General features: G+C 47.9%; 1 protein-coding gene across 1 annotated transcript in view; it reads left to right on the top strand.

Annotated features, from left to right (window-relative positions):
- LOC308136257 (polypeptide N-acetylgalactosaminyltransferase 18-like) overlaps positions 1 to 17,166 on the top strand; it is a gene marked incomplete at its 5' end in the record, with an annotated part of 64,020 nt that overhangs the window by 13,869 nt on the left and 32,985 nt on the right. The window contains 3 exons of the mRNA XM_080504520.1: positions 7,620 to 7,827; positions 7,926 to 8,092; positions 12,451 to 12,637. Coding sequence (XP_080360646.1) covers positions 7,620 to 7,827; positions 7,926 to 8,092; positions 12,451 to 12,637 — 562 coding nt within the window. The remainder of the gene's footprint in view (positions 1 to 7,619; positions 7,828 to 7,925; positions 8,093 to 12,450; positions 12,638 to 17,166) is intronic.

Genomic DNA, 17,166 nt, shown 5'->3' on the forward strand with positions numbered 1-17,166 from the left:
TCCATTCCCTCTCCTCTGATAGGTCACATGACACAGTGACATCATCACCGTCATGCAGTGACGTGTGTGTGTGTGTGTGTGTGTGTGTGTGTGTGTGTGTGTGTGTGTGTGTGTGTGTGTGTGTGTGTGTGTGTGTGTGTGTGTGTGTGTGTGTGTGTGTGTGTGTGTGTGTGTGTGTGTGTTTCCCTCCCAGCTGTGCAGGTCCAGATTATTCATGTAATCTTAATCCCCCCGGCTCGATCACACGCCACTCTCGTCCTAAACCAGATTAAGGAAACAAAAACCTGGATTTATGAGAGTAAATCCTCAACAAACTGCCGACGAGGGAAAGTTTCCTGTTCGGAGGGAATCGTCCGGAGGAGCGAGCGACGCTGAAGACGAGCTGCTCCGGTTCTTTCATGTTTCCACGGCGTCAAATCATGTTTGTAGCTTGAAATGTGTGTAAAATGACGACTTTATCAGCCTGAATGTTTCCTCCTCTGCACTCCTTCCTCCCCGTTAATGAGCCGTTCTGCACTTTACTGGATTCTCCCACTTGAAAACTATCTCAGTGTGGAAGAAATGATCAGCGTCTTTTATCTCTTATGACCCAAAATGACTGAAACTAAAACCTCCAGCAGTGACGGGGAAATGTGCTTTGCTTTCTTTTACACAAAAAAGAAAAAGCACAACTGGAATACGTGTTAAATCCTAACATGTACAACCTGGATGAAAGAAGCAAAAAATGCTGAATCAGCTAAAATGACTGCTATGGATGATATAAAAAAATGTTTAAATTTGAAACAGATTCTAAAATGGCTCAAATGAATTAAACTGCTAAAGGTAGTAGAACCGCTAAAAGTGTGAATAACAAAAAGAATGTTCAGGCGACTACAGCTAATATAAAACAGTTAAAATACTAAAGTGCTACAAGTTAAAAGCTGCTATGCCTAAAACAGCAGAGTTACTAAAATAGTTCTAATTCAAAAACAACAAAATGCTGAAACAGATAAAATGGTAAAATAGTTCAAATGCTAAAACTGTTAACATACTAAAAGTTCTAATGCTTAAACAGCTAAAATGCTAAAATTGTTAAAATTCTGAAACAGATAAAATGGTAAAATAGTTAAAATGCTAAAACTGCTAACATGCTAAAAGTTATAATGCTTAAACAACTAAAATGCTAAAATAGTTAAAACAGTTAAAATGCTGAAACAGATAAAATGGTAAAATAGTTAAAATGCTAAAACTGTTAACATACCTAAAGTTAAAATTCTAAAATGGATAAAATGCTAAAATAGTTCAAATGCTAAACAATTATAAATGCTAAAACAGCTAAATTGGTCAAATGTCAAAAGCTAAAATGGCTAAACACAATAATAAAATGCAATCTTTGCAAAAGTAAAAAAGGTTTTCACAATCGGCAGTTTTCTTCTCGATGTGAAACCTATTTTAGCAGATTTTATTTCTAGAAAAAGACAAAAAGAGTCTCTGGGAGTTAAAATTGTTCTGCTCTGTCCCAGGACTTTACTCTTTGAATGAATTTACTCATGAAATGTGAGGAAATGAATTTCCTCTTCCAGAACGTCGACTTCCTCATTTTCCAGCAGCAAAAAGACGGCGTTTCCACACGTTCCGGCGGCGGCAGCAGCTTTTAGTGTTGAGATGAAAGGTTTTAGTGTTGAGATGAAAGGTTTTAGTGTTGAAATGAAAAAGGAGAGGCAGCAGAGCCACTTCGACTTCCTGCCAGCAGGGAGCGCCTCGGCCGTGACCTCAATACGAGGCGACGTGTCCTTAAAGGACGTGACCAATGAGACGTGTTTGATACGCCGGGACGCAGGCGACTCGACCAATCAGGGAGAAGCGTTGAAGCAGCAGACGCCTCGAGCCGCCAGTCCTGCTCTGGTGACCTTTGACATCCGGCGCTGCAGGGGGAGGGGGGGAGGGGAGGAGGGGGGGGGGTGGTTCCTCCAGATTGTTTCTGTCTCTCTGATCCGTCAGAACGACTGTGGAGAGAGAAACGACTGTAGAGAGAGAAACAACTGTGGAACGGAAACTACTGTCGGGAAAGAAAACAACTATAGGGAGAGAAACGACTGTAGTGAGAGAAACGACTGTGGAACGGAAACTACTAATGGGAAAGGAAATGACTGTAGTGAGAGAAACGACTGTAGGGAGAGATACGACTGTAGGGAGAGATACGACTGTAGGGAAAGGAAACGACTGTGGAGAGAGAAACGACTGTGGAGAGCGAAACGACTGTAGAGAGAGAAACAACTGTAGGTAAAGGAAACGACTGTAGGGAGAGAAATGACTGTAGGGAAAGGAAACGACTGTGGAGAGAGAAACGACTGTACAGAGAGAAACGACTGTAGAGAGCGAAACGACTGTAGAGAGCGAAACGACTGTAGGGAGAGAAACGACTGTAGGGAAAGGAAACGACTGTAGGGAGAGAAACGACTGTAGGGAAAGGAAACGACTGTCGAGAGCGAAAACGACTGTAGAGCGAGAAACAACTGTAGGGAGAGGAAATGACTGTTGGGAGAGAAACGACTGTAGAAAGAGAAACGACTGTAGAGAGGAGGGACTACATCACTTCCTGTCGAGGCCACGCCCCCCCTCTAGTCGCCCCCCGTAGAATTAATTTGCACGGTGACCCTGACGACGCCCCCTGGTGGACGCTCTGCTCTGATTGGCTGTCGCCGTGCCAACCAGCAGAAGGTCACGGCGATAAGGACGACAGTGATTGTAGAATTTTTTAATAGTGTGTGTGTGTGTGTGTGTATGTGTGTGTGTGTGTGTGTGTGTGTGTGTGTGTGTGTGTGTGTGTGTGTGTGTGTGTGTGTGTGTGTGTGTGTGTGTGTGTGTGTGTGTGTGTGTGTGTGTGTGTGTGTGTGTGTGTGTGTGTGTGTGTGTGTGTGCAGTAATGTGAGCCTTCACAGATCAATGGAGTGTTTCAGTGTTTCCGCTCAGCGATCGTTACAAAAAGCCTTTAGAGGAAAGAGAAGATCAAGATTGTGTGTGTGTGTGTGTGTGTGTGTGTAACAAAGTCAGATATTCCAGTGGTGAAGAGCTGCCGTGCGTCTCAGACAGGAAGTGCCCCCCCCCCCCCCCCCCCCCCACCCCCCCGTCCTCGTGACCTTTTGTCCAACGTTCCCTGCAGGTCCGGGAAAACGACTTGGATCCAGAGAAACGTCGTCTTTATGTAAATGAATCTTTTCCTGGGAACGACTCCATCCGAGCAGAAGCTTCAAATATTCAACAGACTGGAGAGGCTTTTTGTTTTTCCTGCCCTCCGAACAAGACATTTGCATTTGCGGCGTTTTGTTTGAGGGCGTCCAATCAGACGAGGCGAAGACGTTTTCTAACAGGAGGAGAAGAAGAAGACGAGTTAAACTGCCAAACCAAACGCTGCAAAACGACTGGATTCCTCTGGTTCTTCTTCTGGTGATTGGAGGAGGTGGAGGCTGGAAGCACACCGTCACACACCGTCACACACCGTCACACACCGTCACACACCGTCACACACCGTCACACACTTTCTGGGTTGTTGAGCAATTGGGTTATTGGGTTGTTGGGTTGTTGAGCTATTGGGTTGTTGAGCTTTGGGTTGTTGAGTTGTTGGGTTGTTGAACTTTGGGTTGTTGGGTTGTTGAGCTTTGGGTTGTTGAGCTATTGGGTTGTTGGGTTGTTGAACTTTGGGTTGTTGAGCTATTGGGTTGTTGGGTTGTTGAGCTTTGGGTTGTTGAGCAATTGGGTTGTTGGGTTTTTGAGCTTTGGGTTGTTGGGTTATTGAGCTGTTGGGTTGTTGGATTGTTGAGCTTTGGGTTGTTGAGCTTTGGGTTGTTGAGCTGTTGGGTTGTTGGGTTGTTGAGCTTTGGGTTGTTGAGCTATTGGGTTGTTGGGTTGTTGAACTTTGGGTTGTTGAGCTATTGGGTTGTTGGGTTGTTGAGCTTTGGGTTGTTGAGCTATTGGGTTGTTGGGTTGTTGAACTTTGGGTTGTTGAGCTATTGGGTTGTTGGGTTGTTGAGCTTTGGGTTGTTGAGCAATTGGGTTGTTGGGTTTTTGAGCTTTGGGTTGTTGGGTTATTGAGCTGTTGGGTTGTTGGATTGTTGAGCTTTGGGTTGTTGAGCTTTGGGTTGTTGAGCTGTTGGGTTGTTGGGTTGTTGAGCTTTGGGTTGTTGGGTTGTTGAGCTTTGGGTTGTTGAGCTATTGGGTTGTTGGGTTGTTGAACTTTGGGTTGTTGAGCTATTGGGTTGTTGGGTTGTTGAGCTTTGGGTTGTTGAGCTATTGGGTTGTTGGGTTGTTGAACTTTGGGTTGTTGAGCTATTGGGTTGTTGGGTTGTTGAGCTTTGGGTTGTTGAGCAATTGGGTTGTTGGGTTTTTGAGCTTTGGGTTGTTGGGTTATTGAGCTGTTGGGTTGTTGGATTGTTGAGCTTTGGGTTGTTGAGCTTTGGGTTGTTGAGCTGTTGGGTTGTTGGGTTGTTGAGCTTTGGGTTGTTGAGCTATTGGGTTGTTGGGTTGTTGAGCTTTGGGTTGTTGGGTTGTTGAGCTTTGGGTTGTTGGGTTATTGAGCTGTTGGGTTGTTGAGTTATTGGGTCGTTGAGCTTTGGGTTGTAGAGCTCTGGGTTGTTGAGTTATTGGTTTGACCCACAAACTCATTTCAAGATTGATCCAGAATCGTTTCAGGTGAAAATATCAACATTTTCATCTCGTTTGACTTTTTCCTGTTTTCAACGTGTGAATTTATTTTCTTGGTTGAACAAGGATGTTCGTAAACGACACAGCCTGATGAGTGGATGAATAGATGGATGAATAGATGGATGGATGAATGAATGTGAGGCTAGAAAAGAACATGCAGCACGCTTCAGGTCAACTCATTAAAAGATGCTTGGGGACGAATTCTTCTGTCACAATAATTGTATCCTCTTCCTCCACTTCTCCTCTTCCTCCTCCTCTTCCTCCACTTCTCCTCTTCCTCCTGCTCTTCCCCTCTTCCTCCTCTTCCTCCGTTGTCACTCAGGCCTCAGGCTTATCCTCATTCGGCTCATTATTTTTGTTTTTCAGTTCTAATTCCTATAAAAGGAGGTAAATGATGAATCAGTGGCGTCGTTTCTTCTCTGTTCTCGTTCTTCGCCTCAAACAGTCGTTCTCCTCCGTCGTCGCTCGCTTTTCTAATTATCGTCTCGTTTCTCCGGCTTCAGTTGCAATTTGTAAAAACAATTGTTTTCTAATTTGCCGAGGAGCTCGTTTACCCGGTAAATAATAAAAAAAACCCACAATCCATCCGCCCACAAACTGGTTTCCAGCCGTTCTCTCCTCGTTTCTCTCGTTTCTCTCATTTCTCTCGTTTCTCGATAATAAAAAAAAAAAAACAGAAAGCTGACGGAGGGCTTCACCTCGTTCTGATCAGTTTTCTGTTTGAACACCGGGTGTGTTGGTTTTGTTCGTCATCACAGCTGAGCAGACAGACGCCCCGGCCAAGTGTGTGTGTGTGTGTGTGTGTGTGTGTGTGTGTGTGTGTGTGTGTGTGTGTGTGTGTGTGTGTGTGTGTGTGTGTGTGTGTGTGTGTGTGTGTGTGTGTGTGTGTGTGTGTGTGTGTGTGTGTGTGTGTGTGTGTGTCCAGGTTAGTGTAGCGCTGCAGTCACAGTTATATTTAATGACCTTGGTTGTGGTTTTATTTTGACAGTCACCGTCATAACAATCCAACTTGGTACTTTTATTTTGACAATCACTGTAATAACATTCCAACGTGGTACTATTATTTTGACAGCCACCACAATAACAATCCAACATTGTGGTTTTATTTTGACAGTCATCGTAATAACAATCCAACTTGGTGGTTTTATTTTGACAGTCACTGTAATAACAATCCAACTTGGTGGTTTTATTTTGACAGTCACCATAATAACATTCTAACTTGGTAGTTTTATTTTGAAAGCCACAGCAATAACAATCCAACATTGTGGTTTTATTTTGACAGTCACCGTAATAACATTCCATCTTGGTACTTTTATTTTGACAGTCACCGTAATAACATTCCATCTTGTTACTTTTATTTTGACAGTCACCGTAATAACATTCCATCTTGTTACTTTTATTTTGACAGTCACCATAATAACATTCCATCTTGGTAGTTTTATTTTGACAGTCACTGTAACAACAATCCAACTTGGTGGTTTTATTTTGACAGTCACCGTAATAACAATCCAACTTGGTGGTTTTATTTTGACAGTCACCATAATAACATTCTAACTTGGTAGTTTTATTTTGACAGCCACAGCAATAACAATCCAACATTGTGGTTTTATTTTGACAGTCACCGTAATAACATTCCAACTTGGTAGTTTTATTTTGACAGTCACCGTAATAACATTCCAACTTGGTAGTTTTATTTTGACAGTCACCATAATAACAAGCCAACTTGGTAGTTTTATTTTGACAGTCACCGTAATAACATTCCAACTTGGTAGTTTTATTTTGACAGTCACCGTAATAACAAGCCAACTTGGTACTTTTATTTTGACAATCACCATAATAACAATCCAACTTAGTGGTTTTATTTTGACAGTCACCGTAATAACAATCCAACTTGGTAGTTTTATTTTGACAGTCACCATAGCAACAATCCAACTTGGTGGTTTAATTCTGCTCCTGCCAGCCGTATATTTCATGGTTTTCTTGTTTTATTATTCTGCTCGGTGAACATTGAGTTTTTGAAAACAGAGTGAGGAGTCGTGGGCGTTCGCGGCCTCAGCAGTGGGTTGTTGGTTCGGTTCCCGGCTGACGGTCTCCGTCTTCGCCGCCTCTATCTGCTTCGGTCCAACAAAGGAAAACATCCACCGAAGGAGGAGGAGGAGGAAGAAGAAGAAGAAGAAGAAGAAGAAGAAAAGTCCTCGGGCATGCGAGCGACTTGGCGTCCGCCTCTTCAGGAACGTTCTGCCAGAATGACTCATCCTTCGCCACACAGCAAGTCCCCGCTAGTTGGGAGTCACATTTAGTTTCTGTGCTTTCTTGCGTCGCCTCCGGCCCTCGTGTGCCGAGCGTTCCATCAGGGTTCTACTGGAGGAACTCCAGACGTCACAACTTCTCCACGCCGTCGTGTTCACAGTCTGCACAGAGGGAGGACCGTGGGTTGTTTTTTTTTTTACCAGAGAACCTCTTGAGTTTTAAGGTACCTCCAAATATTGGGACGGTGTTCCAGTCCGTTCTCCGCTCTGATTCCCTTCATTGGGCCTTCGGTTCCTTCAGTACTATTTTGATTTCTTCTTTTCAGGCCAGTTGGTTTTTGCAACAACCTTTGTCATGTTTGGATGTTGGGACCTTGTCTTTGGAAGAACACGTTGAACATGAATGACTCGTTATCATCCTGTCATTACCGGTTCGGTCAAACCTACTGGTTCCGGCGAACAGTACTGGTACGGCACAGTCCATCATTTCACGCAGCTTGTTTGTGCTTTGATCAGTTGGAAGACGTCTGTAGAGCTGGAATGTCGAGTTTAGTGCAACATGCAGACAACCTCCAGGTGACTTTTGACCCAAACGTCACCGAGGGGTCAGCTGGTCATCAGCTGACGGTCATGTGATCGTCAGCCGGCGCGTAAACGTCCACTAACTTATGTTTCCCTCTCCGTCCTCAGAAGCCCCTCAGAGGGACGGCGAAGATGCGGCGGCGCCCTCGGACTCGGCCTCGGACCCGGCCAACGCTCTCTTCAGCCGCTGGGGCCACGACCTCGGCCCCGAGAGTCGAAGGGTCGCCCTCAAGAAGTTCCGGTACTACGGCTACAACGGCTACCTTAGCGACCGCGTGTCACTCACGCGGCCGATACCGGACCTGCGTCCGGACGGGTGAGTCGTCTTCGGCCCGGACCGGTACGTCCGGACCGGAATTGTTGCGGTGGGATCTCGGAGCCGGAGGTAAACCAACGTCTGTGCTCTGCCTCCAGCTGCAGGAACATGTCGTACTCGTCGGACCTTCCCCAGCTCAGCGTCATCTTCATCTTCGTCAACGAGGCGCTGTCGGTGCTGCTGCGCTCCGTCCACACCGCCATCCAGAGGACTCCGGCTCAGCTGCTCAAGGAGATCATCCTGGTGGACGACCACAGCGACAGCCGTAAGAAACTCTGACTTTATACCTAGAACCTCGACGTCTGTTCAGCCCCAGTGTGGAGGAATGTTACCGTCCTCGTTGAGCCTTTTAACCAAAACAACACCTTAACAACTTTCTCCCAAATTACTTCGTCTGGAGCCCCTCCCCAAAAAAAACAAGTAAAGACGACAAAACAAGTGTCGTGATGGCTACTAAGTCTGTGGTTTATTATTCTACACATTCACATGAGGTTTCTGCCAAAGGACCTTAATTCTGATTCTTATCTGTTCCTTTATCTGGTCACACATGAGCTATACTGCTGCACACTGCCCCCACAGGTCACCACGGGTGTTACGTTGCTCCACACTGCCCCCACAGGTCATCAGGGGTATTAATCTGCTCCACACTGCCCCCACAGGTCACCACAGGTATTAATCTGCTCAACACCACCCCCACAGGTCATCATAGGTATTACGTTGACCTGCTATTGCTCTACCATCGCTATACTATTACTATGCTATTGCTACGCTATGCTTTTGCGATGTTCTCACTATACTATCACTATACTATCGTTATGCTATTGCTACGCTATGCTATTGCGATGCTATCGCCCTGATTTTCAGTTCCTGCCGTCAATCAACAGCCCGACATCATTACCAGTCAGAATCTCTCATGTTCTCACAGAGAGGAAGTTGTGGAATGAAAGGAGCTCGAGGCTTGAGGTATTTTTTTTATTTCATAATAAATCAAAGTTGATTCAAAGGCGATTGAAGGGAGACTGGATCCGTGGGAATACCGGCTGACGACTCTTTTAATGGCGAGACCTATCAATAAAACCATGAGATGATATTCCCTGTCGAAGGGTTGAAGCGGAGGACGAGATGGAGGGGTGACTGAACTCTCAGTAACACCGGTGTGTCTCTCTCCCGACGGCGCATCGCGACTGTGGCGGGTTCTTCCGCCGTTTCCTCTCGTCGCCTCGGCCCCCCGACCCTCATTTGTCATAATTACGCCGCTCGCGATCGATACGCCGCGTTAATGATCCTGCACTTTCCCTTTATCTCTCATCGCCCCGCTTTCAACATGAATTACCGGCGAGTGATCGCGACGCACAAAGAGAATCCTAAATCACAACTTCCTGCAGGATTGTTCAGACGAGCACCGGCTGAGGCATCGGGTTCGGTTGACGTGAGTTAAAAGTGTTTTTCGTCTTCATCCTCCCGGTCGCTGATCTGCACTGGAGCTTGAGCCGCCGGCCAAACTCTGATAGATCATATTGAGTTAAAGAAGAGAGGAGCCCAGGGGGACTCGGAGGATCGGCCGGCGACGAGAGATTCCTTATAAAGCTAATTATTTCACTTGGCAGAACGTGAGCAAATTATGGACGTTGATCCTCCGACGGATTAACTCCGGTCCCGGTCTCGACTCGCTCGTCGGCAGCGTGGGCTAATTGGCTAACTGGAGGTGCGCTTGATTTAATGACTCGGTTATCTGTGCATGTTTGGAAACGATGCGGGGTTGCGCGCCGGCACGGCGAGGCGCTCCCCTGGTACTCCACTGCCTGGTTGTAAAATGAGCCCGTCGTTCTTCCAGGTCAGCGGCAAACCGCGGCTCATTAAAAGGGAAACGGAGAGACGGGGAGATGCTCAGGATGGAGGGAAGGAGGAGGGAAAGGCAGGATTACAACCCCAGAGGAGTCACTTCCTGTCCTCGGCCTCCGTCAGGACCACTGACCAGCAGAACCGACGGGAAACACTCTGGGTTGCCTTTCCCACCGGACAGATTCAGGTTCTCGTTCTGGTCCAGGACCAGTCCTTTGTCTTTCCACCGCCAAAGCCGGTGCTAAACAGGCGCTAACCCGGTGCTACGCTACACTAGCTCCACTACTTTGTTGGGCCAGCGAGGAACCGGGGCCGGGGCCGGGTGCGTCATCAGGCGGGGGCGTAGTTACCGCCGGAGTCATCGCTACTCACGAGGCGGAAGAGACTCTGAACCGGCTTTCTGAAAACTCCAGCGAACGCGCGGAGCCCCGGAGGGGTTGTAAAGAACCAAATAAAAATAAAAGCGTGGGAACGATGTAATCAGTCGCTCCCTGAAGTTAATAATAGGAGGGAATGAGGTCATTTCATCCGTGATAACGGCGCAGCGGCTCTCGAGAGCGCGGCGCGCTGCGGCGCTGCTGTGCTGTCAGCCGCGTGAGATCTAGAATCTAGAAGCAGTTTTCCATTGTTTTCACACTTTTCATGGTAGAATCATGGTAACTAACTGTTTTACTGCGTTCTGACCGCCGGCTGAGCCGCTGCAGCGCGAGGCTACGAGACGCTCCGTCAATGTTTTCTAACACAACTTTATAATGAAGCGACACTTTTGGTTCATCAGAAACTACTAAACAAACTACAAACTACTGTAAATGAATGTTTAGATTTTTTTTAACCATAAAATCAGCCTTTTTAATGGCTTCATGTGAAAGAGAACTTTAATCAGCGTGTGTTTACGTAGGTTGCCATGGAAACGGCCGTAGAGCTGCGTTTTATCATTCTACACCTCCGTTCCTCCCGATGCTGAAGCTTTTGATTTAGAAATAAAGTGAAAGGAGCAGAAATTCACTCTGTAATGACCAGTAGGAGATAGGAGGGACCAGTAGGAGATAGGAGGGGTTGTTAGGAGATAGGAGGGACCAGTAGGAGATAGGAGGGACCAGTAGGAGATAGGAGGGACTAGTAGGAGACAGGAGGAGATAGGAGGGGCTGTGAGGAGATAGGAGGGACCAGTAGGAGATAGGAGGGGTTGTTAGGAGATAGGAGGGACCAGTAGGAGATAGGAGGGACTAGTAGGAGATAGGAGGGACTAGTAGGAGACAGGAGGAGATAGGAGGGGCTGTGAGGAGATAGGAGGGACCAGTAGGAGATAGGAGGGGTTGTTAGGAGATAGGAGGGACCAGTAGGAGATAGGAGGGACTAGTAGGAGACAGGAGGAGATAGGAGGGGCTGTGAGGAGATAGGAGGGACCAGTAGGAGATAGGAGGGGCTGTTAGGAGATAGGAGGGACCAGTAGGAGACAGGAGGGACCAGTAGGAGACAGGAGGGACCAGTAGGGGATAGGAGGGACTAGTAGGAGATAGGAGGGACCCGTAGGGGATAGGAGGGGCTGTTTGGAGATAGGAGGGACCAGTAGGAGATAGGAGGGGCTGTTAGAAGATAGGAGGGACCAGTAGGAGACAGAAGGGACCAGTAGGAGATAGGAGGGACCAGTAGGAGATAGGAGGGACCAGTAGGAGATAGGAGGGACCAGTAGGAGATAGGAGGGGCTGTTAGGAGACAGGAGGGACCAGTAGGAGACAGGAGGGACCAGTAGGAGATAGGAGGGGCTGTTAGGAGATAGGAAGGACCAGTAGGAGATAGGAGGGACTAGTAGGAGATAGGGGGGACCAGTAGGAGACAGGAGGGACCAGTAGGGGATAGGAGAGGTCAGTATCAGATAGGAGGGACCAGTAGGAGATAGGAGGGGCTGTTGGGAGACAGGAGGGACCTGTAGGAGATAGGAGGGACCAGTAGGAGACAGGAGGGACTATTGGGACGCACCCTTAATCGTGACTCATTCTCAAGCCAGGCGGTCTTCGCTGCAACGCCGCCATGTGAGCTGCAGTATTCAGTTCATCCGGGGTTGTTTAACTACTTGGTTCACACAGTCCACTGATCCTTGTTGTTGCTCCACCACCTCAGCTAATTACCCCCCCAATACCTAACCCCCCACCTCCACCCCCACCTCCACCCCCCACCCTCCACATGGCCTTCAATGTTTTTAGCTTTTGGCTTAATGCATATTCGGCACGTTGGCCCTTCCACCGTGGGCTTGTGTTCATTTAATTGCTTTGTATCTCGGGGTTGCTTGCAGCCTCCATGAAATGAGTGTGATTGCAGCAGCATATGGATGATATGCTTTTATGAGAGTGAGCAAAACACTACTAGCCGGCAGGAAGGTTGAGCCAAACCAAATCAGATGTTAAAAACAAACAAAAAAAAATTAATACACTAAAATCAACACACACACACACACACACACACAGGTCTAAATGGTTTATGAGACCAGTTTTCTTTGTGGGAATCACTTGGTAGAAATTGTTTTAACTTAAAACAAAAAAAGACAGAAATCGATCTGTATTCATATTTATAAAAGTTCAAACTTTTTCGGGTTTTTAAAATGGTTTCGAGGTTCATTTTAGTAAGGAACTCGTTTTCCGTCTTCACAATATATAAGGTCCCCGTAATCGTGTCCCCTGAATGATAGCAATACAAGAACACACACACACACACACACACACACACACACACACACACACACACACACACACACACACTGAGACTTTGTTTTTTCCCGTCCAGTGGAGCTGAAGGACCACCTGCAGAGCTTCGTGGACGAGACCAACGCTCAGCACGGCGCCGGCTTCGTCAAGGTGGTGCGCCACGGCAAGCAGGAGGGGCTGATCCGCTCCAGAGTGAGCGGGTGGAGGGCGGCGTCGGCCCCCGTGGTCGCCCTGTTCGACGCCCACGTGGAGTTCAACACGGGCTGGTGAGCAAGACGCTTTGATTCTCCGAGTTTGTGGTTCACTGAGGAGCCGTGTACTTTTACCGTCCCTGCTGGAGGCCGTGCAGTCGGACGCCCCCGCCGTGTGACGGGAAAACGCGTCGTGCTCGTGGCGACGTCACTGCTTCGCTCACCTCCAGGCTTTTGTTTCCCTCGCCAACATGAATTGGGGGGTGGGGGGGAATTTCTATTTTTGTCTGTGTGTGTGTGTGTATGTATATATATATATATATATTGGTTTGTATGGATGTATTTTATCAAAAAAACTATAAACTCGGAATGCGTTATAACGGTTAAAATGTAGCCACCAGCTAAACATGTAGCCAGTTGCTAAAGCTAAATATGTAGCCACCAGCTAAACAGGTTTCCAATGGCTATTGCTAAATATATAGCCAATGGCTAACGCTAAACATGTAGCCACCAGCGAAACATGTAGCCACCAGCAAAACATGTAGCCACAAGCTAAACATGTAGCCACAAGCTAAACATGTAGACAATGGCTACTGCTAAACATGTAGCCACCAGCTAAACATGTAGCCACATGCTAAACATGTAGACAATAACTACTGCTAAATATGTAGCCACCAGCTAAACAGGTTGCCAATGGCTATTGCTAAATATGTAGCCACTAGCTAAATATGTAGCCACCAGCGAAACATGTAGCCAATGGCTAATGCTAAACATGTAGCCACCAGCTAAACAGGTTGCTAAAGGCTATTGCTAAATATGTAGCTACTAGCTAAATATGTAGCCACCAGCTAAACATATAGCCAATGGCTATTGCTAAATATGTAGCCACCAGCTAAACATGTTGCCAATCACTATTGCTAAACATGTAGCCACCAGCTAAACAGGTTGCCATTGGCTAATGCTAAACAGGTAGCCGCCAGTTAAACATGTAGCAAATGGCTATTGCTAAATATGTAGCCACTAGCTAAATATGTAGCCACAAGCTAAACATGTAGCCACCAGCGAAATATGTAGCCAATGGCTATTGCTAAACATGTAGCCATCAGTTAAACATGTAGCAAATGGCTAATGCTAAACATGTAGCTGAACTAAAAACCTGAACCCCTTGGTGAAGCTCTCACTTCCTGTTCAGCCGATGTTATTTCCTGCCGTTCAGCGGCAGGTGAGCCAAACGAGCGGGAAATGTCAGGAAGCGAAAGCCGAAGAATTCCGGCGAGGCCGTCTGCAGAGGGATGACATTTCCGTCCTGGACATCATTTCCTCGCGCTCCGTTTTGCAGCGCGGCGCTCCTCGTGGCGGCGGCAAACAATCTGATAAGAGCGCTTCAACATCGTGTCGCATTCATTTGCATTTTAATGATTTTCATTTAGGAGCAGCGGCGCCGCGGCGGCGGCACAATAACGCGGAGCATGTGTTGTGTCAGGATGAGCATGTCGGCGGAATCCATTATGTAGCGTGAGCAACCGGGGCAGCGGTTAATTAGCGGCTGCATTAGCGTAGCTGGTTGTGTTTAATCTGTCGTGGCGGCGAGGCGGCGGAGGAGATTCGTAACGCCGCCGTCCGGCTGCGTCTCCGCTCCTCTGGAAGGAAGCAACTTTTATTCATTTGACGCGACACACACACACACACACACACACACACACACACACACACACACACACACACACACACACACACACACACACACACACACACACACTGGGTTTTGCAGTCGTTGTTGGGTTGTGTGAAACATTTGTTGCCGCTGTGCTTCACATTAGTCGAGGTCCGTCACTCCTCCACTCCTCCACTCCTCCTCTCCTCCACTCCTCCCTCACTCCCTCTCTCTTTCTCTTCACACACAGTCGCTCTGAGAACTTGACCTCGTGTCGCCGTCGTCTCTTAACGAGCGGAATCGTTCCCGAAGCTCAGCTGGACGGTAGAACTCCCGTTTGGTCACTTCTGGTTCCTCTGGCTGGGGCCGACCAGAGTGTTCTAGAGTGACCCTCTACCAGCTAACCAGAGGGTTCTAGTGTGACCCGCTACGAGCTAACCAGAGTGTTCTAGAGTGACCCTCTACCAGCTAACCAGAGTGTTCTAGAGTGACCCTCTACCAGCTAACCAGAGGGTTCTAGTGTGACCCGCTACGAGCTAACCAGAGTGTTCTAGAGTGACCCTCTACCAGCTAACCAGAGTGTTCTAGAGTGACCCTCTACCAGCTAACCAGAGAGTTCTAGGGTGACCCGCTACGAGCTAACCAGAGTGTTCTAGAGTGACCCTCTACCAGCTAACCAGAGGGTTCTAGAGTGACCCTCTACCAGCTAACCAGAGGGTTCTAGTGTGACCCACTATGTGTTAACCAGAGGGTTCTAGAGTGACCCACTACAAGCTAACCAGACGGTTCTGGAGTGACCCGCTACGAGCTAACCAGAGGGTTCTAGAGTGACCCGCTATGAGCTAACCAGAGGGTTCTAGAGTGACCCGCTACCAGCTAACCAGAGGGTTCCAGAGTGACCCGCTATGTGTTAACCAGAGGGTTCTAGAGTGACCCACTACAAGCTAACCAGAGGGTTCTGGAGTGACCCGCTATGTGTTAACCAGAGGGTTCTAGAGTGACCCACTACGAGCTAACCAGAGGGTTCTAGAGTGACCCGCTACCAGCTAACCAGAGGATTCTAGAGTGACCCGCTATGAGCTAACCAGAGGGTTCTAGAGTGACCCGCTACCAGCTAACCTGAGGGTTCCAGAGTGACCCGCTATGTGTTAACCAGAGGGTTCTAGAGTGACCCACTACAAGCTAACCAGAGGGTTCTGGAGTGACCCGCTATGTGTCAACCAGAGGGTTCTAGAGTGACCCACTACGAGCTAACCAGAGGATTCTAGAGTGACCCACTACGAGCTAACCAGAGGATTCTAGAGTGACCCGCTATGAGCTAACCAGAGGGTTCTAGAGTGACCCACTACGAGCTAACCAGAGAGTTCTAGAGTGACCCGCTACCAGCTAACCAGAGGATTCTAGAGTGACCCGCTATGAGCTATCCAGAGGGTTCTAGAGTGACACACTGTGTTAACCAAAGGGTTCTAGAGTGACCCGCTACGAGCTAACCAGAGGGGTCTAGAGTGACCCACTACGAGCTAACCAGAGGGTTCTAGAGTGACCCGCTACGAGCTAACCAGAGGGTTCTAGAGTGACCCGCTATGTGTAAACCAGAGGGTTCTAGAGTGACCCGCATGTGTTAACCAGAGAGTTCTAGAGTGACCCGCTACGAGCTGACCAGAGGGTTCTAGAGTGACCCGCTACGAGCTAACCAGAGGGTTCTAGAGTGACCCGCTACGAGCTAACCAGAGGGTTCTAGAGTGACCCGCTACGAGCTAACCAGAGGGTTCTAGAGTGACCCGCTACGAGCTAACCAGAGGGTTCTAGAGCGACTCGCTACAAGCTAACCAGAGTTCGTGGAGAATCTGTAAAAGTTCTCGATAACGTCTGAGTGTATCTCCTGAAACTCGCCCGCCATCGTTCAGATTATAGATTTCTTTTTGTAGAAATTGAGAAATTGCTGTATAATTAGCCACAAAGCGCCGACCGCTGCTGCTACATAATTGCGTCGACCGTATGTTGCAATTATCTGCAGTGTGTGTGTGTGTGTGTGTGTGTGTGTGTGTGTGTGTGTGTGTGTGTGTGTGTGTGTGTGTGTGTGTGTGTGTGTGTGTGTGTGTGTGTGTGTGTGTGTGTGTGTGTGTGTGTGTGTGTGTGTGTGTGTGTGTGTGTGTGTGTGTACATCGTTAGACGAAGAGTCAGAAACGGGAAGTTCACCGAGGCAAATTGATTCGCAGGTTTAAAAATAATCCCGGTTCCTCAGGAGGAAGTGACGGCCGTCGGCATGGCGACCAGTGGAACCGCCAAACGTTCTGCAGAACCCGTCCGTCACGTCTCCTGGAGGTCGACGGTGAAAAGGGATTTAAAAAGCGTCTCCTGGCTTAAAGTTGCCGACCAGATGTTGCTCCGCTGCTGCTCGTTGTTTTTTTAATGCTGCTGTATTTTATCGCCGTGGAGACGAGACACTTTGATCATTTCACTTTTTATGACTTCAAAGCAAAACATTTAACAACAAATCATTTTAAAAACCCGCTGATGGTTTAGTGTTGAAGCGTTAGAGCTGTGTGCAGTCGTTTATGACTCGTCCCTCTCAGGTTGAACTCGTCTCTCTGTGGTTGAACTCGTCCCTCTCAGGTTGAACTCGTCTCTCTGTGGTTGAACTCGTCCCTCTCAGGTTGAACTCGTCCCTCTCAGGTTGAACTCGTCCCTCTCAGGTTGAACTCGTCTCTCTCAGGTTGAACTCGTCTCTCAGGTTGAACTCGTCTCTCTGGTTGAACTCGTCCCTCTCAGGTTGAACTCGTCTCTCTCAGGTTGAACTCGTCTCTCTGTGGTTGAACTCGTCTCTCTGTGGTTGAACTCATCCCTCTCAGGTTGAACTCGTCTCTCTGTGGTTGAACTCGTCTCTCTGTGGTGGAACTCGTCTCTCAGGTTGAACTCGTCTCTCTGTGGTTGAACTCGTCTCTCAGGT

The sequence above is a fragment of the Blennius ocellaris genome, assembly GCF_963422515.1.
Source record: "Blennius ocellaris genome assembly, chromosome: 11".
In the NCBI taxonomy this organism is placed as follows: Eukaryota; Metazoa; Chordata; class Actinopteri; order Blenniiformes; family Blenniidae; genus Blennius; species Blennius ocellaris.